The sequence below is a fragment of the Carassius gibelio genome, chromosome B17 (genome assembly GCF_023724105.1).
Source record: "Carassius gibelio isolate Cgi1373 ecotype wild population from Czech Republic chromosome B17, carGib1.2-hapl.c, whole genome shotgun sequence".
Lineage (NCBI taxonomy): Eukaryota > Metazoa > Chordata > Actinopteri > Cypriniformes > Cyprinidae > Carassius > Carassius gibelio.
The window spans coordinates 19,979,012-20,001,740 of NC_068412.1; the positions used below are offsets into that span (position 1 = coordinate 19,979,012).

The 22,729-nt window shown below is 35.2% G+C and overlaps 2 protein-coding genes across 3 annotated transcripts; both read left to right on the forward strand.

Moving 5' to 3' along the window:
* The first annotated feature begins 486 nt into the window (after positions 1–486).
* On the forward strand, positions 487–11,981 carry phyhipla (phytanoyl-CoA 2-hydroxylase interacting protein-like a). Its single transcript, XM_052579909.1, has 5 exons — positions 487–1,059; positions 7,292–7,482; positions 7,699–7,873; positions 8,188–8,305; positions 9,183–11,981. The coding sequence occupies exons 1-5, from the start codon at positions 954–956 to the stop codon at positions 9,718–9,720; spliced, it is 1,128 nt and encodes a 375-aa protein (XP_052435869.1). The 5' UTR covers positions 487–953; the 3' UTR covers positions 9,721–11,981.
* A 2,085-nt stretch (positions 11,982–14,066) lies between these two features.
* On the forward strand, positions 14,067–21,927 carry tmem26a (transmembrane protein 26a). 2 transcript variants are annotated; one of them, XM_052581484.1, is made up of 6 exons: positions 14,067–14,597; positions 15,100–15,199; positions 15,612–15,689; positions 17,148–17,356; positions 19,593–19,672; positions 20,777–21,927. In XM_052581484.1, exons 1-6 carry the CDS (start codon positions 14,407–14,409, stop codon positions 21,079–21,081), a joined length of 963 nt encoding a protein of 320 aa, XP_052437444.1. In that variant the 5' UTR covers positions 14,067–14,406; the 3' UTR covers positions 21,082–21,927. The 2 variants fall into 2 exon arrangements, with proteins under 2 accessions (XP_052437444.1, XP_052437445.1); XM_052581485.1 differs by having other exon boundaries at positions 14,081–14,597; positions 15,100–15,196.
* Positions 21,928–22,729: the final 802 nt, after the last annotated feature.

Sequence of the window (22,729 nt, forward strand, 5' to 3'; positions counted from 1 at the left end):
CGTGCACTTAAATGCAGCGAGTTATATTTTCTATGCAAAAACGACTGATGATAATGATAATACACAATATAGACAAGCATTTTAAGAAGATTTCGGTCGTGATTCTTAAATTTGGCCTACAGTTATGATGATTACGTTATGACAGTTATGATATATCGATTTACTCATTTACACGCCACGCACTTACGCAAACGACTAATGACCGTACAAAATTTTGAAGTAATTGTAATCACATATAGGCCTGATAGAAGTTGTATCAGTCGTGAATGACACTCACAGTGTTTGTTTTTTAATGGAATCATTTACTCGTCATAAGACGTAAAGGTCCACTGACTGAACAAACCATTGAAAGAATCTGAACGAATCTTTTTGGTGCACGAGTTCAAAAGATTCGAATCACTGGGATGAATCAATATCCCCACCCTGTTCATGCAGGGGCCGATTCGGTACCAAATAAGGACATGAGCTCGACCGCTTGACGTGACGTCAGTGAGGTGGCTGGTGGAATAAAGGAGTCTTTCGCTCAGGAGCGGGAGCAGAGGTACGGGGAGAATTAACTGTAGTGTAGACCGTAATCTCGTTACATAACCTTTTCGTCCGTTCATACACGTTAATCCGTTTCTCCTCAGAGCGAAAACACTTGTGGCGTTTGTCACAGCGAGGGACCTCAGATACATTTCAGCTTTTTTCAAAATGAGGACAAACATTCATTTTATTGAGCCACTAGAATAAATTAATCTTCCTCATAGTGTAAATGCTTCTGTCCTTAAGTATGTCCAGCAGTGTGGTGATGACGATCCGTTGACGCGGTATCCAACAGAACGCCAGGGAAGAGAGAGAGAGAGAGAGAGAGAGAGAGGAATCAAGGCGACATAGCACAAGACTCACCTTGTTTGGGTTTCAAAGCCGAAGCAGAATAATATTTTCAAAGATATCCAAGCGCCTCTGCAGACATGGAGGGGGCGAGTTTGGCACACGGGGTCGCGAGCCCGTTAAGCCCGCGCGAGGGCATGATCAAGAACGTGAGCCTGGAGTCGCTCCAGCTGTGCGAGAGAGACGGTAAGTAACCTCTGCAACACAGTGAGTGACTATAAACTTGACAGTTTTTATCCACGCATGTTCTCCCCCGTTAGCAAACCTTTTGGAAGGACCATGTTTTTTTTTTGTTTTTGTTTTTTTTTGCAATGAGGGAATATTCAGTGCTGCAGAAAAATTCGCCTGTCACATCCATGAAAAAAGGAATATGAGACATGGCAGGCTGCCTTTGTGTATGCTGGCTGTGGTTTCTGATGAAATCTCTGCTGTCTGTGCGAGGCTTTCGTTTCAGCACCATGGACACTACCCTCTTGCAGTCGGCTACCTTTTTTCTTGTAGTCTCGTTTAATTGTCATGCGGTCAGTTAAAAAACTGAAACCAACGAACTGGTATAAACCAGTAGAGAAAATAATGTAAATATCAAAATAAAATAATCATAATAATTCCAAGAGCCCTGAAGCAGTAAAGGATGCTGATGTGGCAGGGGGTGAGGCTTTTCGACAGTGAGAGAGTTAGCTTCTATATATAATTGTTCATATTTATATTTTAGGCTATATACATGTATTATGCAAAGTATGTTAATATATCTAAATAATTCTAAACTACATAAATAACTCATAATATAAAAAAATAACTCAGGCTATAGCACTCATATGTTGCAATGTTACATATGTCACTTTCTGTTTTTCCAGTATTTTATATGCATCTTATGTAATTGTGTAATTATACATATGTTTTGTATAGATAAATATATTTAATACAATACATAAACACAATTTTTGAATCAGTACAGATGACTTAATGTTTTCTAAATGTATATCGATGTTTACAAAGAGCATCAGACATTTTTAACAACTTCATGTTGACAGAAGGTGAAGTCAGGTGCTTGCGCGCACACACACACACACACACACACACACACACACTGAGCAGGACACACATTGGGAGGAATCTGCTGTGGCTTTTAAAGGTATACAGGCTTGATATAGAGGCTTGCTTGAGGATACAGTGTTTACCTTTCACCTGTTTCCATCTCCTTTGGTTTGAGTGGAATTGCAGGAATATAAATGCAAATCCATTTTAACTGACAGAGTCACCTTTGTCTTTTTAATAGGCGTTACAACCATCAGTGTTTCAATAGTGAGTGTATGTTTGAAAATGTCAAAATGTGTCATCCTCTTTAAGAATGACTGAAGCAAAAAACTGCACATACGCAATTTGGCAGGCTTCAGAAGGCTAGCACAATGACTCACCAGTTTTTTGAGAGGGAGTTTTTTATCTTCCCTACATGAATGTATTTGAATCAGTCTGAATAGATTGCTGTGCTGGCAGCAGAGTGCCTCTTATCTCTTTGAATTACCACATTTACACATCAGTGCTCATTTCATTTTGTCTAATTGCAATGAACTTACAGAGTGCATAAGGCACTGTTTTTAAGGTACTAATTGAACTCTCTAATTAGTTAGCATGAGTGTGCTTCTCAAACATGAAGGAAATAATTTCCTTTAAACTTGAACCAGACTTCTCATCTGTTCAGCTGTCCTAACCAGACACAGCTCTATCTGCTTTTAAACACCCTTATTTAGGACCTTTGCAACATGATGTTTTGGATATTTTTAGCTAAAAACTGATCTCAGTTAAAGTGCATTCAGATGATGATTGAAACTGTTAGCGCTGGCTAATGCTAACTCATCAGATGAATGAGGGTGTAAATATCTACAGTAAATCAGATTAGCAAGAAAGCTGAATCTGTTCCATGCAGGACTTTGAACAACCTTGGGGATTCCTGTCTGCAGCCTATGACACATGAACAAATATATTTAGATAAATGTTGCACAAATAACATAATCCGTTTAAGATGTTGGAGTGAGCCTTTCTAGTAAGGACCTGGATTTGTAATGAAGCGGTTGTAGATTCGATCCCAGTTAAAGGCAACCAGTGAACTGTAAACTTTCAGTGCCCTTGAGCAAGGCATATGAGTATACAGATGCAATATGAAGGCTAGACTATGATGTATGCGATGAATAAAATATAAGAGAATGTCCACATGTTAAATTCTCTAAACAATATACAAATGTTTAAAAACAAAAACATCACATTCCCAGCTAAGGAAAGACACTAGTTTTTAATTGATATTGAATTACAGACAGTGCATGCTTAATTAATAGTCAGACTGCTTGTATAAAATCATCCCTAATTAAATCCAAATATTTCATTCTTTATGATTAAGTGCTGTAATGATTATATGTTACTTGAGGCTTGACTTTAGTTAATTTTCCCTCCCCCTAGAGAAGCGTTGGGCTCATAAACTAGAAAACAGCAGCCTGCTGTACCATTTTATTATGTGCACAGTGCTTGTTGTGAGTTCTGCGGCTCATCTCAGCAAAACTTAATTGCAAAGTAAATGTGTTGTCTTATTGCAGGCAGAGAGAACCAGATTATGCTCAGAGCAAATTTTCCCACACACATTTGGAGCTCAGATGCCAAAAGAATCATGTAGAAATATGATTTGATTAGATTTTTTATTCTTATCATGTAAATAGAATTGCATATACAGACTATATCACGCTTTTGTGGTAATTGAAGCTGAAAGCTGTTAAAAATGTAAATTTACTGCCATGCACAGCTTCTTGTTCTGTAAATGACAAACATGTGTATTAATATGCAGTTCTGTGTGCAATTTGGAGTGGATCCAGAGCTCATTAAACAAACTCCAAACCCTGCTAAACTAGCATTCTGCCACCTTTGCAATTTGAACCCGCAGTTTCGCTGTGTTTTGGAGCTCATAGAGGAGGAAAGCATTGTTTTCATGCACAGGTACCAATACTATTTTGTAGTCACATGTTGCAGTGCTGTTTGCCCACATAAAGACCTCAATGTAGTTTTGGATTTGTGAGTGTGTGGTTTGATTTGCAGATTGTAGACTCTGTACAGTCTGGACATTTCTGTTTTTCTGTTATATAATACTGCAGTTTTCTGGGAAAGCTGCTCACACAAGATGCTCCCCTGATGGATATTCTTGGTTGTTTAGGTGTTTGTGAAGGAGATATTTGGACTAGAGTTTAGAGATAGATTTATTTTGTATTGTCTGATGTTTCAGTAGGTTCTTCTGTCTGCGTGGCTTTAAAAAGACTGTGGTCTCGCAGGAGGCTTTTAACCATTATTAGAGTCGATACAGAATCAGACGCTCCATGCTTTTCATTCTTTGTCTTTTACTCTCCCATGATTCAGCAGGTAGTTCTCTGTCCGTGCTTTTCCTTCATGTATTGGGTCTCAGATTGTCACAGAATTTCTCACCAGTTGTTTCGGTAACAATCCAAGTAATCCATATATACAAAGAAAACAAAACAAATAAGTTCAGAAATTAAGTTCTGTGTAATAAAGCAGAATCAATCACACAGGGAAAAAGTATTGAACACATGAAGAAAGGTAGGTGCAAAAAGGCATGGAAAGCCAAGACACCAGCAAAAATCTATCAGTAATTAGAAAGAAATCCTACCCCTAGTCAATGGAAATTAATATTAGTTGGTTCAGTCACAAATGGTGGCCTATAAAAGGTGTCTCATGACCAACATGTTACACAAGAAACAAAGCAAATAGCCTCTTAAAGACCTTCGCAACCTTATTGTTGCAAAACATAGTGATGGCATTAGTTACAGAAGGTTTTTTATACTTCTGAATGTTCCAGTGAGCGCTGTTTGGGCCAAATTCCTGACATGGAAAGAATATAATTTCAAGCCGTGGCCTGTATGCACGCTCATCACACAAGACTCTAATGCTGAAGAAAAAGCATGTAGAAGCTAATTTGAAGTTTGCTACACAACATTTAGACAAGCCTGTGAAATACTGGGAGAATATAGTCTGGTCAGATGAGACAAAAATGATGCCATAAACTCTGGATGCCATAAACACACACCATGCTTGGAGATCAAATGGCACATCAGCCCAACACATCATGGTGCGGCACTGGCAAAATAAATATAATTGAAAGAAGGATGAATGGGAAAATGTACCGAGTCATTCTTGATAAAAAATCTGCTGCCATCTACCACGATGATGAAGATGAAATGAGGGTAGGAGACAATGATCTCAAACACTCAGCCAAGGAAACTCTCACTTGGTTTCAGAGAAAGAAAGTAAAGCTGCTAGAATGGCCCATCCAGTCACCTGACTTGAATCCAATAGAAAATCTATGGAAAGAATTAAAGATTAGAGTTCAGAGAAGAGGCCCATGGAACCTTCAAGATTTGAAGACTGTGTGAAAGAAAAGAATAGGCCAAAATCACATCTGAGCAATGCATACGACTAGTTTCTCCAAACAGGAGATGTCTTGAAGCTGTCATTACCAACAAACTCTTTTGTACGAGATATTAAATACATTTCTTTAAGCATCTTGTTCCCTGGGTCATTCCATTTTATTAGACAGAACTTAATTTCTGAACTTATTTGTATTGTTTTCTTTGTATGTAAGTATTACTTGGATTGTTACCGACATCTGCTGAAAATGTCAACAGCACCTTTAGAAATATATTCACTGAAAAAATGGTGATGTGTTCAATACTTATTTTACCCGCTGTATACCCTTCAGTTCAAAAGTTTGTGGTTGGTTCAATATTTATCTTAAGGCTGCATTTATTTGATTAACTGTTTCTCAAACCTTTCAACAGTAATGCACAAAAAATAAAAGGGTTTATCTGTCAGCTTTTCTGAAAAAAAAAAGGTTTTCTATTTGAATCATATACAGAACAGCTAGAGACTATGAGAATAATTTCTCGTCCTGCAGCTCTGACTTTTGTTTACAATCTTAAAACTTGAGCGCTGATAGAGCTTCTGCACATCTTCCTCTTTAAATTATGCTACATTGATTAATGGCCTTGATTTGTTTCCATGGAAACTGCCGTCTTTGTTAGAGCGTGTGGAAAACCTGTGGGTGCGTTTTGAAGCTGGCACTTTTGTAGAGAGATGCGTGCCGCTGGTTTAATACTTCTTTTTAGGTACAAATAAAGTAAACTAATTTATACAGACTGTACTCAACCTTGTGAGTACTATTATTGTTCAATGAGACATTTTACTGTTTTGTTTGTGCATTTACCTTCTTATGCATTTGTCTTCTTTCTTTTTATTTATATTTCATAAGTGCAACTTTATTTAATTTCTATAATAATGACTTCATATCTCACAAATATCACTACGTGACTTTTATTTACAAATTATGACTATTTCTCACAATATTGACTTTATTTCTTATTTAGAAATTTATTTTTTGTAATTAGAACTATTTCCCACAAGTGTGACACAATGTGACTTTCTCGCAAGTGGACTTTTTTTTTTTTTTTTTTTTTATCTCACAATTACATTTTGTATTTTTTATTATAAGACAGAAACAGATTGTTCTATGGTAAATAAAGCAGAAGAGTTCTGTATCAAAAAGACAATAAAAATAGCAATATTGTAAAACATTATTATAATTTAAAATGCTATTTTTATTGTCTGTTTTCTATTTCAATATAGACATTTTTCAGATATAATTTATTTCTGTTATGGCAAAGCTGGCTTTTCTCTTTTACTCCAGTCTTCAGTTTCGCATAATCTTTCAGAATTCATTTTATTATGCTGATTTGATGCTCAAGATTAATTTCTTATTAAATTCTTATTCAAACTTAATATTTTCTGGAAACTATAATAAACTGAAAGATAATTCGTTTTTGTTACACTGTAAATGTCATTACTGTCGTTTTTTATCAGTTTAATGTCCAAACTGTTGAATGTTAGTATAACCTCAGTGTTCAGTAATTCAAAATATTCAGATATTTATCTTCTAATAAACATGGATTTTTTTGTGCAGATTTTTAAGTAATACTCTTAAATCCATATTAAATCCCAGTAATTTCTTTCCAGAGGAATATATCAGCAGTAGTAATTCAAGAATTCAGTTTAGGAGAGAAAGAGCTCAGTGTTTAGTGAACAGTGAGCTGAGGGTGATTATTGTACAGTAAAGCTTTATCATGAACCTATTCATGGTTATAACAGGCGGTTCAATGTTCTCTGTGTTTTGTGTGTGCGCCATTCAGGAATCTCACATTCCTGTTGTTCATTTCTAGACACTAAAATAACACAGTCCCACACTGTAGCCAACAAAGCACATTTTTAACTCCGTGTGATTGTGTATGTGGGTCAGTTTAGTGTTTATAGAGAAAAACTTAATATTTCAAACAAAACTGGATTTTAGACAATATTCTTTCTTTCTTTATGTTAGGTAAGGCTGAGGATCCCGGAGTGGTAGGAATGGAGTTACCCGTTGCTCGCAACATTAAGATCAGTAACATCACCTGCGACTCCTTTAAGATCTGCTGGGATATGGACCCTCACACCACAGAGAAGATCACACATTACTTCATTGACCTTAACAAGAAGGCGAACAAGAACTCCAACAAATTCAAACACAAGGTACTCAACGATTCAGTTCAAATTATTTCTTTAGTATTGCCTGAGGTTTCAAAGTTTGTAATAATTTATAATATAAATGATTGTTTTTTTTTTTGCCTATTTATAAGAGAGCGTTTTAGCGAAATTTCGTCCTGTTGACCGTCGTCATAAAAAAGATTCAGTTGATTAAATGTCATTAATTAGTAAATGAATTCCTTGATGACTCTCTGTCTTTAGGATGTGCCTACGAAGCTTGTTGCTAAGGCAGTCCCGTTGCCCATGACAGTGCGAGGCCATTGGTTCCTGAGTCCACGGACAGAATACACAGTTGCTGTGCAAATAGCATCCAAACAGACGGATGGAGACTACGCTGTATCAGAATGGAGTGACATTGTTGAATTTTGTACAGCAGGTAAATAACCCAAACACACACATACAGATAAAAAAGAATGTTATACAGGATTTTACAGCACATTTGATACACACATGTAATTAAAAGTACTTTGCCATTAAAAGAGAGAAAAAAATACAAATTAAAAAAAGTTTTACAAATAATATGTAAAACTGCTTAGGCATATAAGGAAGAATATTGAGGTAAAATGCTTTAAATACCTAATTATCAATAGGAGAATAATGACATGTATCTTTTAAATGTTGTGCTGCTGATCAGCTTTTTATGTGGATAACAAGACTGATGACAAATAAAAAAATCCTTCAATCTTCTAGATTATTCCTCGGTGCATTTGACGCAGCTGTTGCAGAAGGCTGAAGTCATCGCTGGCAGGATGCTCAAGTTCTCTGTCTTTTACCGGAATCAGCACGAGGAATACTTCCAACACTGCAGGTGATTCAGGAAAACAAGCAACAAAAAAAGACCTCTTTAAAAATGCTTAGTATATGAAATAGGGAGGAAAAAGAGAAAGTAATGTGGTTGAAGAAAATAAAGACCTTACTTTACTGCTGAGATTCAGATCGGTAGAAAGTAAACAGCTCCCTCTTGTGGAATCATTTCCTCATTTATCAGCTGGGCTTACTGTCTTCTTTTTGTGAACTGCGTTGTTAAGATTTTCTCTTACACTAATGTTTTATTTAAATTTGGGGTCAGTATGGAGGGGCTGTGGTATGTTAAAGCTATTTAATGCATTCTGAGTTATTTACACTGTTAAAGAGTTAGATTCTCATGCTAAACAGGGCTACACAAAAAATGTACAGCTAAACAAAAAGTTTCAAAAAACTATTTGGATGTATGATGGAGTATTTCTGTGCCAAATGCACTCCTTCCAGGTTCGTAAAAGGTTCAGAAAGTTTCTATTCAATCATGGCCCTTCATGACGTCATGAAAAAAGTCTATACTTTTATCAGCAGAGATGCTTTAAATTGATTACAGGTGAATGTAAAGACATTTATAATGCTACAAAAGATTTATATTTCAAATAAATGCTTTTCTTTTTATTTATCCTATCACGATTTCCACAAAAAAGAAGCACAATTGCTTTCAACATTGATAGTATTAAGAAATGTTTCTTAAGCACCAAATCAATAAAATACATAGAAAACATTTATTTTTAAATTGTAATAATATTTAACAATAATACTGTTTTTCTGCATTTTTTTTATACAGATGCTACCTTAGTGATCATAAAAGACTTCTTTGAAAAATGTTACAAAATCTAACTGACCAGTTAAGGGATTTTAGAAATGTCTTTTTTTTTCTCACACAGAGATGTTCTTGGCAGTCGAATGATGCCCTCGGTAAAGGATAACAGCGGTAGTCACGGTTCACCTCTCAGCGGTAAACTGGAGGGGATCTTCTTCAGCTGCAACACTGAGTTTAACACAGGTCAGCCGCCACAGGATTCCCCATATGGCCGCTTCCGCTTCCAGATTCCCGCAGAGATTCTGTTCAACCCTGATACGCGCCTCTACTTCGGGGACTTCTACTGCATGTACACTGCCTATCATTATGTCATCCTCGTCCTGGCTCCCCGGGGCTCGCACGGAGACCTTTACTGCAGAGATCGCCTTCCGGAGCTGGATGTGACGAACAACCGCTTTCTGACACGTGTCTGCGGGGAGGATGGGCGGGTGGTGTTTCAGCATGCACAGGATGTGATTCTGGAGCTGATTTATACTGAGCCGGTGCCGCTGGCACAGGGGACTGTCTCTCAGATCAGCGGCCACCAGTTGATGAGCTTGTCAACTGTGAATGCTAAGAAAGACCCCAGCTGCAAGACCTGCAACATCAGCGTTGGGCGCTAACTTGGGTGAACATTCACACACAGACCCAATTGTGCATATGACAAGAAGACCTCCTGAACACCTTTGAATGCTATGTTACAAAACAAGATACAGATGCACTCCAAGACAAAATGAGCCCAGAATCCTTTCAGATATGCCCACGTAGCACTCAAAACCCTTTGGGGTGGACCTCACAGACCCCCAACTAATGCTAAAAAATTATATCTTTGTTCAATGAACTAAGAAGTGTTATAAAAAGGGCAAAAGAAAAAAAAAGAATAAGAAAAAAAAAATAAAGTTTTGAATTGAGAAAAGATTGAGAACAAAGAGTAAAGCTAAATTTCCAAAACTTTTAATCCCACTGTGAAATTTTCATGTGTTTTGGTGCTTTTTCTGATTGTTATTCAGACCCCAGCTCTATTTATCTCCAAACCATTTGTGACTTTTTTTTTTTTAACACACAGTGACTTTCAGACAGGTATGTCTTGCTCAGTTTCCGCTGAGGCTGTCAAGCTGCCCGTCTCTCTTATGTTGGACTTGTGCTGCATGAAGTCTGATCCTTTAAGCATCTACATGCCACCTCAGCCTTTAAACCTTCTATAGAGATTTTCTTCATTTACACAGATAGATCCTGTGGTCTGCGTGTCCACTGAGCCCCTATTCACCCATGCCATCCCCCTCTGAGGACTTCTTCTGCATGTATACTGCCTAGCATTACATTATCTTGATGGATGTTACAAAAAACAAATGCTTTAAGAGTTTTATGCCAACTGATCCTTTAAGCACCTACATGCCACCTCCGCCTTTTAAACCTTCTCCTTTATCCTCAATCTTTTCATTTTCTACTCTGATCGCAGTTCTCCTTTAACGTTTCTTACTCTTAAACATGGTTATTTTGATGTTCTTGTTTTGTTTTTAGAGACTGTGTGATGCAGTATTGATGGTGTATGATGATTCCTGATAGAACATCAAGCAGTAAGTAGAAATGATTTGTATACAACACATCCTAAACATATCCACTGGACATATCCACAGCTATGTCCAGGTTCTTGAGGAGTTTGCACTGTTCTATCAGAGACTGATGGTTTCGCTCTTGCACCCTCTGCTGGTGAAAATTCAAATTTCACAGATGCATGTCTAGAATTTTGTGCTGTTCTCTATCTGAACTTGTTACTTACTCCTTAAGATCCAAAAATAGAAGCCAATCACATCAGATATGGATGCACACTATTTATTTTTTATTTTTTTTGAGAACTTTTAGAGGTCAGTATCCTAAATACTAAAGTCAACATGTAGCTTTTGCTCAAAAAAAGAAAAAGAAAAAAAGAAAATAATACTTTTTTTTTGTTCACTTTGATAAATTCCACACTGTATGTACTCATACTGTTCAAACGTCTGGAAGCATACCAATGCTCTGTTTTATTAGATTGACAATTCTGCAGTATTATAATACAGTAATATTATGAAACATTATTACATTATTTTTATCTGAATATATTTTAAAATGTAATTTATTCCTGTGATGACAAAGTTGAATTTCAGCATCCATTACTTCAGTTTTCAGTCTCACATCATCCTTCAGAAATCAGAAGAAGCATTTATTATTATGGACAATGTTGAAAACAGTTGTTGAAACAGTGATGCCTTTTTTTAAAGGATTTTCAGATTTGTTTCCCCAGCATTTATTTGAAATAGAAATCTATTTAAAATAATCCATTTCATTATTGTAATTTTTTAAGTATTAATTTATTTTTCGAAAAATCTAACTAACCCAAACTTTTGAACAGTAGTGGAAAAAATGTAAAGCCCAGTCAGTGTGTTTTGTGTTTTCTAAGAGTTCTGATTATATATGAGTGTGTGTGTGATTGTGTTTTTATGCATGTTTTGTCTGTATAAGTAAGTGTGAGAGCTGTTTAGATTCGAGTTTGGTGTGTCAGCTGGAAATATGACTGTTTGACTGATATAGCAGCACCTGTTCACTCAATTCTAAAATAGAGGAAGTCTGTCATACCCCTGTGCACTTCATTAGTGAAGAAGGGATGAAAAAGGAACAAAAAAAATATTTACTCATTCTGTACACATTCATGACTTTTATTGCCTTACTCTAATACGCTGTAGAAAAATGTTAGTTCATATTTGGACTTATGCACAGGACAGTATCCCAAATCAAGTTCTCGCTGTGTGAATGTGCCTCAGAATGACAGACATGTTGAGTAAATATTGTTATTCTTGTTGCCATGTTTATGAATACCAAATGTGACATTAAAGACCATTCAAATTGAGACTACTGTGTGCGTTTAGTGAGTCAGTCTTTGGGAAGTCTTTCTATAAAAATTATAAAATGTGTATGCCTTTATATTTAGCATTTTAAAAACTGGTTTAAAAGCTAAACAAAATATACAGATATATACAATTAAATGCAAACAAGACATTAAATAAATACCCTAATCTCCATTATGGAACACTGTGTAAGTACATACACATATTCTTGTTAAACAAGCACAAAAAGATACAAAATGGACCACCATTTTTTAAATTCTTTAAAAATATCTATAAAGTTATTCATGCCTTTTTCTGTCCCTTCAAGTTTGTGCATAAAATATTCAGACCATAGAAATATGAAGCTGTTGACTATTACTGATACGAGTACTGATTTCTGTGGGTGCCTAGAAAAGTCATAGAAAAGAAAATAAGAAGAAGAAAATTTGAAAATCTTACAATGACAATATTTTACACTTATTTTCTACTGTTTTGCTCTTGCCTTGAAAAAATAAAATAAATAAATAATAATAATAATAAATATGGCAATATACTGCAAAATATAATGTTACTTATTACATAACACATTTCCATATGCTTATATGTTATACTGCAATATATCCATCGACCAAATATGATTATGAAACATTAATCATTTAGAAATGAAGAAAAAAAAATAGCATTACATGTGATGTTCATAAACTTTTATCCTTTATTGTGTACATATATTGCAGAAACGTGTTTCCACACACATACACAGACACACACACAGACACACACACACACACACACACACACACACACACACACACACACACACACACACACACACACATATACAGTACAGACCAAAAGTTTGGAAACATTACTATTTTTAATGTTTTGGAAAGAAGTTTCTTCTGCTCATCAAGCCTGCATTTATTTAACCAAAAATATAGAAAAAAATGTAATATTGTGATATATTATTACAATTTAAAATAATTATTTTTACATATATATATATATATTATACTTTAAATTATCATTTATTTCTGTGATGCAAAGCTAATTTTTAGGATCATTATTACATGATCCTTTAGAAATTATTCTAATATGATGATTCATTATCAAAGTTGGAAACAGTTCTGCTGCTTAATATTTTTTCAGAACATGTGATGCTTTTTTTTAGGATACTTTAGATAAAACGTAAAAAAATATATATATATATTTAAAATATAAATATTTTGTAATAACAATATACACTTCTGGTCAGTAATTTTTTTCTTTCTTTTAAAAAAAAAATAAAATCAATACTTTTATTCAGTTTTATTCAGTGTTAAATTGATAAAAAGTAATAGTAAAGAAAATATATTATTAGAATATATATTATTAGAATTTCTTTTTTTATTTTGAATAAATGCAGTTCTTTTTAACCTTTTATTCATCAAATATATTAGACAGCAGAACTGTTTCCAAAACTCATAATAAATCAGAATACTAGAATGATTTCTAAATGACACTGTGACACTGAAGGCTGGAGTAATGATGCTGAAAATTCAGCTTTGCATCACATGAATAAATTATAATTTTTTAAGTATATTCAAATAGAAAACTATTATTTTAAGTTGTAATAATATTTCACAATATTACTGTTTTTTTCTGTATTTTTGATCAAATAAATGCAGGCTTGATGAGCAGAAGAAACTTCTTTCAAAAACATTAAAAATAGTAATGTTTCCAAACTTTTGGTCTGTACTGTATATAATGTAATGTGTGCTAAATGGTCATTGTTGCTGTATTGTAATAAACTGACATAATGCAAAAAAATCAAGATTATAAACATAAACAATCTTACTCAATATATTTTAATCAAATTTTTATAATGTTAATATAAAAATTTAAGTATAAACAAACAAACAAACAAACCCCAGCAAATTATAACCAATTTGACTTGATTTATGGATGAATAAAAGGTGTTTTTCCAGTGGTTGTGTATGTGATGGCCATCACCACAGACAAGCGGGCACAATCTTTGGGGTGTATTTATTTAAATAACAGTAATAAACAGTGTATAATTTAAACTATATAATTTACAGAAAACACAATACATGTGTGCCTTTTTAACATGCATACAGAACTGATTAATGAATGCTGCCCTCTACCGATCATTTAACAGTTTCGCAGGTTTCCTTGTCACTGAAATAACTTAGAAAAACTTTTTGCTAAGTTTAGCTAAACTGTAAAGAAAGAGTGTCCAGATATACAATCAACGTACGTTTAAACGTCACGGACTTGTATATACAATGTATTTTATGCTGCTCCAGCTGTGTCTTCAGGACAAACATTTCGCCTCTGTAAGTGATTTCACACACTGACGCTGGTGGGAGGATTCAACACACACTGACTGGGGACTCAACGGGACTCTACAAGAGTACTTTGCACCGCTCAGACCCGGGACACCTCTCTACCATGATTTTAGTTAAATTCGTGTGCGCGATCATAACCAGGTCGTTTTTTATTCTGGTCTCTCTCATCGGCGTCTGGAGAGTGAAAACAGTGAAAAATGACAACATGTACTGGTTACTGACTGTCCTTTACCTTCCTCTGGTCGTGGAGTTGGTCATCACTTTAAAACGAAGGAAAGGTAAAGACTACAAATGGTGAGTGACACACTTTCCATTTCCATTTCAACATATGAATATACATGATTCACAGTGTTGTCAGATTTCACTGATCTTGCCAACAGCTGTTGATCATTTTCTGCTGAATGACTCACTCTTCTTGGTCCAAAATAACTGTGTATTCGACATTTAGCTTAATTTCGGTTTTTATGTAGCTTTTATTTGACTTCTTTACTGGTAGCTTGTTCTTGTTTCAGTTAAAAAAATTGTAATTATATTTTACTAAAAAGTTATCTCTCCTTCCTTTCCCGTCACCCCCTCACCCACTCACCAGCATCCTGCTAGACCTATTGTTACTGCTGACAAAGCAATAGACAGGGTGTGTGTGAAAACTACTGGTGGTCTAGTATAATATTAAGTGGTCTCCAGCAGTAACCCTAACATTGGCCCTGAAAGGAACATTAAAAAAAATACATGTATTATTTAGTTGTTCAGTGTATCTGCTATAAAAGTGATTTAACCAACTTCTGTCCTCTTTTAGGTTTTCTCCAGCCATCCTCTTCTTCCTCATCAGCATTATTCCATCCTTATGGCTTCTGGAGTTACATCATCAAGAGAACAAAGCCAGAGACCCTCAGGCAGTGTTCTATATTCCCTCTTGTGTCATGCCATTCCAAACCTTGCACTTTCTGTGAAAACTTCTGAGAAATTTTATTTTATTTTTTCTACAGAAATATAACGGAAATATTTCTCAAGCTTACTACAGCTTTTGGCTTTTTAATTGCTTTTGGCCTGCAGCTAATATTGTATATATTTTATTATTATTATGTTTTCTTTTCTTCTGTGTACCGTGAGTGAAAAATCCTGATTTATTTTAAGATAAGCTGAGCCATTTTAACGTCCCTTGAATGTTTTTTGTCAGCAAAATGTGATTATGCACATGTTTTTGTGAAGCCAATATAGCTCTGTTATGCTCTGATATAAGCTGATCTGTCTTATCAGTGTTATTTCCACACATTAATTTCTTCTCTGTGCTTTTATTGTATCCGGCAGTGCAGGAAACTGGACTCTTGGGAAAATTTCAAGAGCATATTGCCTGCAAATGGCACAATGGGCGAGGAAACACTAAAGGTAATTCGGAAAATGATTATTTGTTTATTTTTTAGTTTTAATTTGTGGTTCAGTGCATTGCTGTACAAAAGTGACTAATGCTCTGACTGTGAGGCATCTGCTATATACATATGCACAAATCACACACATTTCCGATTTGTGATGTCATTCATTTCCTGTGCTTCTCCAACACAGACAGATTTTCTCATAATGTAGTATGCAGAATGGTTAATGGAGACTTTTGTCTTGCCTTTTGTTTCGTCTCCAGATATAAAGGAGTCATATGATGCAATTTACATTTTTCCTTTTTCTTTGGAGTATTACTAGCTCTTGGTGCATAAAGATCTGTAAAGTTACAAAGACTAAAGACTCAAATCCAAACATTTTTTTAAATAAAATTAAGAGTCAACCTCCTACAAAAGCTCCTAAAACGGCTCATTCTAACACTCCCCCACATGTATACATCACGTTGTTGAAGATTTACATAACGCAGCCAAAATATTCACGCAAAGAAATAAGGTGTAACTTTTATTCTCGTTGTTGCCGCCACCACCATGTAGTGGAGAAGCTGTGTTGCATTGTGAAAGCGTAACTACTTTGTTTTGCCTTCCAAAAGAGGACAAAACTAGAAATCAGTGGATAAGTTGTATTTCAACACTGTTCCAGGACAGTTTAACCCAAATATTCAAATGTTTGCTAAGCATATTATGGAAGACGAGGACTGTTTCCTGATCCTGCAAAGTAGCATAATGCGTCTGTGGCACAAAGGCTGTTTCTATTTTAGTGGAGCAGTTCCAACTTTGCGAGGACAGTCTGACTCACAGATGAGCTTTGTAAAAGTCATGTAATAAGAATGATGAGCTTTGTAAAAGTCGACGCATTTCAGAAAGGCAGGCCATAGAGGAGAAACAATTATGTACATTATTTCTGTTTAAATAGGTCATATGACGTTGCTAAATCAGATCATTATTTTGTATTTAGTGTAATGCAAAGTGTTTATGTGGCAAGGATAAGGTTAAAAAACACACATTATTTTCCATATACAGGTGCATCTAAAAAATTTAATATCATGGAAAAGTGCTTTATTTTTTGTAATTTAATTCAAAAAAGCTAACTTTTTTATATTATAGATTCATTGCACACATACTGAAATATTTCAAGAGTTTTTTTATTTATTATTTTTAGACCTTCTTTCCCACATTCTGTGGGTATAGAAACCAGGAAAACTTAATCTTGGCTAATTTTCCTGTGTGAATTTGACCACTTTGATGCTTTTATCCAAGGTAACTTGCGGTTCACTCATAACGGGCCACCAAAAGTGCTGAATCGTTGTAGTAAATAAGATGATTCATGCCCTTGTGAATCTCATTCCTCACCCTCATTCTTGGGAATAAAGAGGCTGTTCCTCTTTCTTGTCAGTGGTGTAATGTTTTCAACAATTGATAAATATCTGTGTGTGTAAACTATTGTGTGTTTCAGCATTTGGAGCGCATGCTCACTTCAGTGTGTCCGAATGACTGGATCCTTGGTCTTCATCAGGTTCTGCTCATTCTTCTCATCCTTGGAAAGTGGCTCCTTCCATTAGGAGGAGGAGTGACGCGTGACGAACTCTCTCAGCTTTTACTTATCTTTGTTGGCACGGCAGCAGACATACTGGAATTCACCAGTGAAACACTTTCTGATGTCAAGTAGGTTCTTCCTGTTCTCAGCCACTGAACAAAAGCTTCACTCAGTCAAGTTCAAGCCAGTTCAATCAGGACCCCTTCCGTCAAGTATATTTAATGACAGTTTAATTGCATACAGTTAGTGTTGGCGGTATGGTTATGTTCTGGGCAACACTCCACATGCCTGTCCATGCAGCCATGCTTGGACACAGTGGGGAGAGCAGCAAGACAAACCCCCCTGGGGTACAGAACAGAACCATTATAAGCATATATAATTACAATTCACAATTACATGAGTTGTAAACAAAATGTCATAGAGTCTGCTTCCAATGAAGACACTGTAAAGAAAGAACAAGTTAGATCAGATTACAGGTTCAGTTGGTGGAGTTGGGGTTGGAGGAGGGAGTTAATTGCAAGCAGCAATGCGATGGAAGAGACACAGAATAATTGGAATTTAAATAGACCGCAGGTGATAGGTGTCAAGACTGGATTGGTACACGTCAGGAACAGCTGACTGTCAGCTGATGCAAGCGTGACTAACATGACCTGACTGAACTAACACGATGATCGATTTCATAGGCTATTGTTGATGTACAATGCTGTATTTCTCAATTTGATTGATGATTTTTGTTTTATTTGAAACGTTGTTACGGCTCAACGTTCAGCAAATTCTACTAAAAGTAAATTACACCTAATAATAATAATAATAATAAATACTAAAAACCAGTGACATTTCTCTTCCAAATTATATTTTGTGTAATTAAATGTCAACCCTGTTACATTTCAAATGTGAGGTTAATGTGTCTGGCATTTACTAGGAAATATCATCCCACCACACAACATTATTTAATATTTTTGTACTGTACATTTTTGAGGGACAAAGAGAAAATTGGCTTTTTGTCAGAAAATCTCTAAAGCATTTTAGAAAACAAACAAACACAAGGGACAGACAAAGCATATGAAGTATTTAAAAAGGCAGACATTTTTTATTTTAATTTCATTTATATTTAATCAACTAAAATGTATAATAAGGGTAACGTGCAAATATTTGACCCTGGAGCACAAAACCAGACATAAGTAACACAGGTATATTTTTAGCAATAGCTAACAACACATTGTATGGGTCAAAATTAAAAAAACTATATTTTATGCCACAAATCAATAGGATATTAAAATGAAAATTGGATGTTTATCTACTTACCCCCAGGGCATCCAAGATGTAGGTGACTTTGTTCAGTAGAACACAAACAAAGATTTTTAACTCCAACCATTGCAGTCTGTCAGTCATCAAATGGAAATGGATGGGAATCATGGCTTTGAGAGTCAAAAACATTCACAAACAGAACCAAATTAAACCCTGCGGCTAGTGACGATACATTTATGTGTAAAGATTCAAAACGAACAGTCTGTGCAAGAAACTGAATCATCTCAAATCATCACGAGCCGCAGGATTTAATTTGGTTTTGTTTGTTTATGTTTTTTGACTCTCAAAGGCATGATTCCCATCCACTTACATTATATGAATGACAGACTGCAATCTTAAAAATGAAGAAACAAATTCACTTTCATCTTGGATGCCCTGGGGGTAAGCAGATAAATATATTTTTTTCTTTTTTTGGTGAACTATCACAAGTAAAAATCATGTTCCATTAACATATTTTGTCAATTTCCTACCATAAATATATAAAAACAATTTATTTTTTGTAATATGCATTGCAAAGAACTTAATTTGGACACCTTTAAAGTTTTTCTCAATATTTAGATTTTTTTGCACCCTCAGATACCAGATTTTCAAATAGTTGTATCTCATTCAAATATTGTCCTAACCTGCATCAATGGAAAGCTTATTTATTCATCTGTCAATGTCAAAGAATTGACCCTCATGACTGATTTTGTGGTCCTGAGTCACATATAAAATTTAATTTTTTCTTTCTTTCTTTCTTTTCTTTTCTTTTTATTACACACTAAATATAGTTGAATCAATCATATACTGTTGCTACATCCAGGATCTCTGGTTTTTCCTGTTAGAGATATCAGTAGTAACACAAATGGCCCCTTTCCCAAGTTTTCCTGTCAGAGTTGATTTTTTTGTGTCGGTCGGTAAAAACAGACATACAGTAAGTATTGGTGTTTGAGAATCTGCTCTCCATTATGCCAACCATAATGCCTTCCTGATTTTCAAATTCAGAAAGACTCCTGTATAAATTTTAATGCATTATTAAATACAAATCTGCATAAAGTTATTTACTGTGTATTTTAGGGAGAACAACTATAAACTGGTGTATGTAATCTTGGCAGTGTGGACATGGAGTATGTTGCAGTTTCCTTTTCACCTGGCAGGTTTGTGATCACATTTTTGTTATTCTTTAACATCCCACCATCCAACATCACAGATGTTGCTTTGAAAAGCAGCAAAATGAGCTATAAAACAGTTGTGGCTCCCTCAAGTGACTGGAGGAGGACCCCTGCTGTTCCAAGCAATTTCAGTTTGACGCTCAGATATCGTGAATGTTTCATCCTGCTCCATCAAAAGTATTTTTCTTACCCTCGGAGCTCACATAAACTAGAGGTTTGGGATACAACTCAATGTATTGTAACAGATCTCCAGTCATTTGTAGATCAACAGCATGTGTTTTTGTTGCATTATGCTCTATGCGTGCTCTCATTTAAGGAATGAGTGCTTTTGGCAGCTTGACGATTTTACATGTTGCCAAAACCCATAGGAAGAGTATAGGGGTGGATTTTTTTGGGATCTTTACAGCCATTTGCTATCTGCTATGCTGACTGGTCTATAAACTATGGGAACTTATTTCTGCCATGAAATAAAAAATTGAATATGTAATTATGAATTTACATCACAATTCAGACTTTTATAGATTTGTAAGTCTTAAACTCATAATTGCAAGTTAATATAGAAACATTTAATTCTGAATTGAGAAGCTTGCAACTGCAAGGGAAAAAGTCAAAATTGTGAGATAAAAAGTTATTACTTTTTTATTTAGATTTTTTTTATCTTGTGTTGGAAACAAGAAATAACAGAATTTTGAACTGTATACTCATGGGGTGGAAAACAGCTCATAGTTCAGATTTCTGAGGAAAAACAAACATTGATTTCCCGTAGGCTATGGAGCAAAGTGCTCCATAGTCAAAAAAACAGTCATAGTGCCCCTCTGCCAAAACTGAACAGATCGCCACAATTTAAACTCTAGTAAAACCCTTCAACTTCAACTTTATTAAAAACACTTTTACAAATGAACCTTTAATTGAAACCATTAAAACATGATTCCAAACATAACATTTCCTGAAAAAAAAAAAAACTGAACAGTTAGCTTTGTCTAAACTTGGCTAGTGTGACACCAAATTGATTTTGTTTGGCTTGGAGTCATAATATTCATATCTCTGTGTCTGTTTTCATTTTGTTTCTCTCTTTCATGTATGTTACAGTTGTGACATCCCGGCCGCAGAACTCAGATGAGCCGAAGGCTGCAGACAGCTGTTGTAACTTGGTCTTGTCAAGACATAGTACAGATATTTGGAACATCGTGGAGAGTTTGTTTATCCAGGACGGGCCCTTTCTCATGGTACGTCTCATTGTGATGATACACTTTGATGTGTTCCACCAGATGTTGGTCTTCTTCACTATAAAGAACTTTCTAGTGGTCATCCTCAATCTCTACAGGCTCATAGTTATCGGTCAAGATTTTAAAACACCATCATCATCACCACCATCTACTTCTTCCCCAATATGAAGGAAGCAAAAAAAAAAAAAAGATTAAAGTGAAAATTTTGCTTCTTCAGTACAAATACGTTCCATTAACTGTGATGGATGGTTTACTTCAAATTGGGATCTGGCTGGGGACCCCCCAGGGGGATTCAAGAGAGTCCTAGCCAGTGTTATTTCAGTGTCATTGACATACTATTAGAATATTTCGTCATATTTTTCTTCATATATACATTATAAATGTATAGCTACATTTTTAATATTAGGATGGGGGGCCCTAGCACCAAGATGATTATATTTAGGGGGTCAGTGGCATCTAAAAAACTTGTACTGCTTAAAAACACATTTATGGGTGACAAAAGTTTTAGAAATGTATTCTGAATGTTTGAATATGTAATGCACAACCAAACTAGGACCAATAGTAGATGTTTTATTATAACATTCATTATGTGGTTCCTAATTTTATATATGCATCTTAATAGCTTTTTATAATGTTTTACAATGCTTGAATGTCAGACAGTGTTAAGAAGCAAGATCAAAAACATTAAGACAACTATAGTTTTTTTTTTTTTGTATTATGAAATGTCAGAGGCAGACACACGTATATCTATTGCGTGCATGTGTTAAAAGGGGTCTGCTCATTCATGATTACTCTCCAGTTTGCATTCAGATATGACTCTATGATATCAGACTATTTGAGTCACTCTGACATGATCTGTTGTTTTACTGCAGTTCCTAGATCAGCCTTTTCAAAGGACCATGCGTTTTAACCAGAGATATTTACAGCTACTGAACATAGCTGTAACCAGTATGTGTCTAGCAATCTCCACTTGTGAATCTATTGAAATAAATGTTTTTGTCTTGTTTCTATCTATCTGGATTCTCTGTATTTTTGTATAAGGGATGATCTATTCGGGTTATCTGACCTTTGGGATTCATTGCTATTTTTAACATTGTGGGAACAGATGAAAATTATCACATCGTCTTTCTCTTCCTCTTGCTTTCTTTCATGCTTTACATTCACACAGTATCTCTCAGTTTCCTGCATGTCTTCAAAGTACAGTGGGTTGGGGTGATTGGATCTATTTAAGTCTGTCTCCATCTGTTTCTGAAGCATACACACATCCCTAAAGCTTTTCTGGAAACAGGAAATAGCCACAAAGGAATAAAACAGGATACCAACAGAGAAAGTTAAAGTTAAGTTAGATTTAAATGTATAACAGGGGCAGTTTGACTTGCTACACGTGCTTACTGAGACCTGCACTGTGACCATTGCTTTACAGTAGATCAACACCGTTTTGTTAGTTATTTTTAACCAATGGATGCAGTTTAACAAAACAACCTCCCCAATAAATCTCATTAATACATAAACACATTAAATGGGACTTGTCGATGAAGGTAATGCAAGATATTTTACAATTTTTTAGTGCTTTGATGATTTTCAGAGTTCTTAAATGGTTTAAATGGTTGTTTAACCATACGTCGATTTAAACATTTGTGCAAGTACCCTGCATTAAAGGAATAGTTAACCTAACACTGATAATGTAAAAACTGAAAAAAGAACATGATGCAGTGAGATCCATGCAGAGTAATGATTATGTCAGAGGTCAATTTTAGATGAAGGAACAACAAATGTATGAAATAAATTTATGCATTTAGCAGACGCTTTTATCCAA

What these genes read in the sequence shown, in the direction of transcription:
- phyhipla (XM_052579909.1), top strand. Translation starts at nt 954, where the DNA reads ATGGAGGGGGCGAGTTTGGCACACGGGGTCGCGAGCCCGTTAAGCCCG. An exon ending in CCAACAAATTCAAACACAAG is followed by an intron (nt 7,483 to 7,698) that starts GTACTCAACGAT and finishes CTCTGTCTTTAG; the next exon opens with GATGTGCCTACGAAGCTTGT. An exon ending in GAATACTTCCAACACTGCAG is followed by an intron (nt 8,306 to 9,182) that starts GTGATTCAGGAA and finishes TTTCTCACACAG; the next exon opens with AGATGTTCTTGGCAGTCGAA.
- tmem26a (XM_052581484.1), top strand. Translation starts at nt 14,407, where the DNA reads ATGATTTTAGTTAAATTCGTGTGCGCGATCATAACCAGGTCGTTTTTT. An exon ending in TGGGCGAGGAAACACTAAAG is followed by an intron (nt 15,690 to 17,147) that starts GTAATTCGGAAA and finishes TGTGTGTTTCAG; the next exon opens with CATTTGGAGCGCATGCTCAC. An exon ending in GAAACACTTTCTGATGTCAA is followed by an intron (nt 17,357 to 19,592) that starts GTAGGTTCTTCC and finishes TGTGTATTTTAG; the next exon opens with GGAGAACAACTATAAACTGG.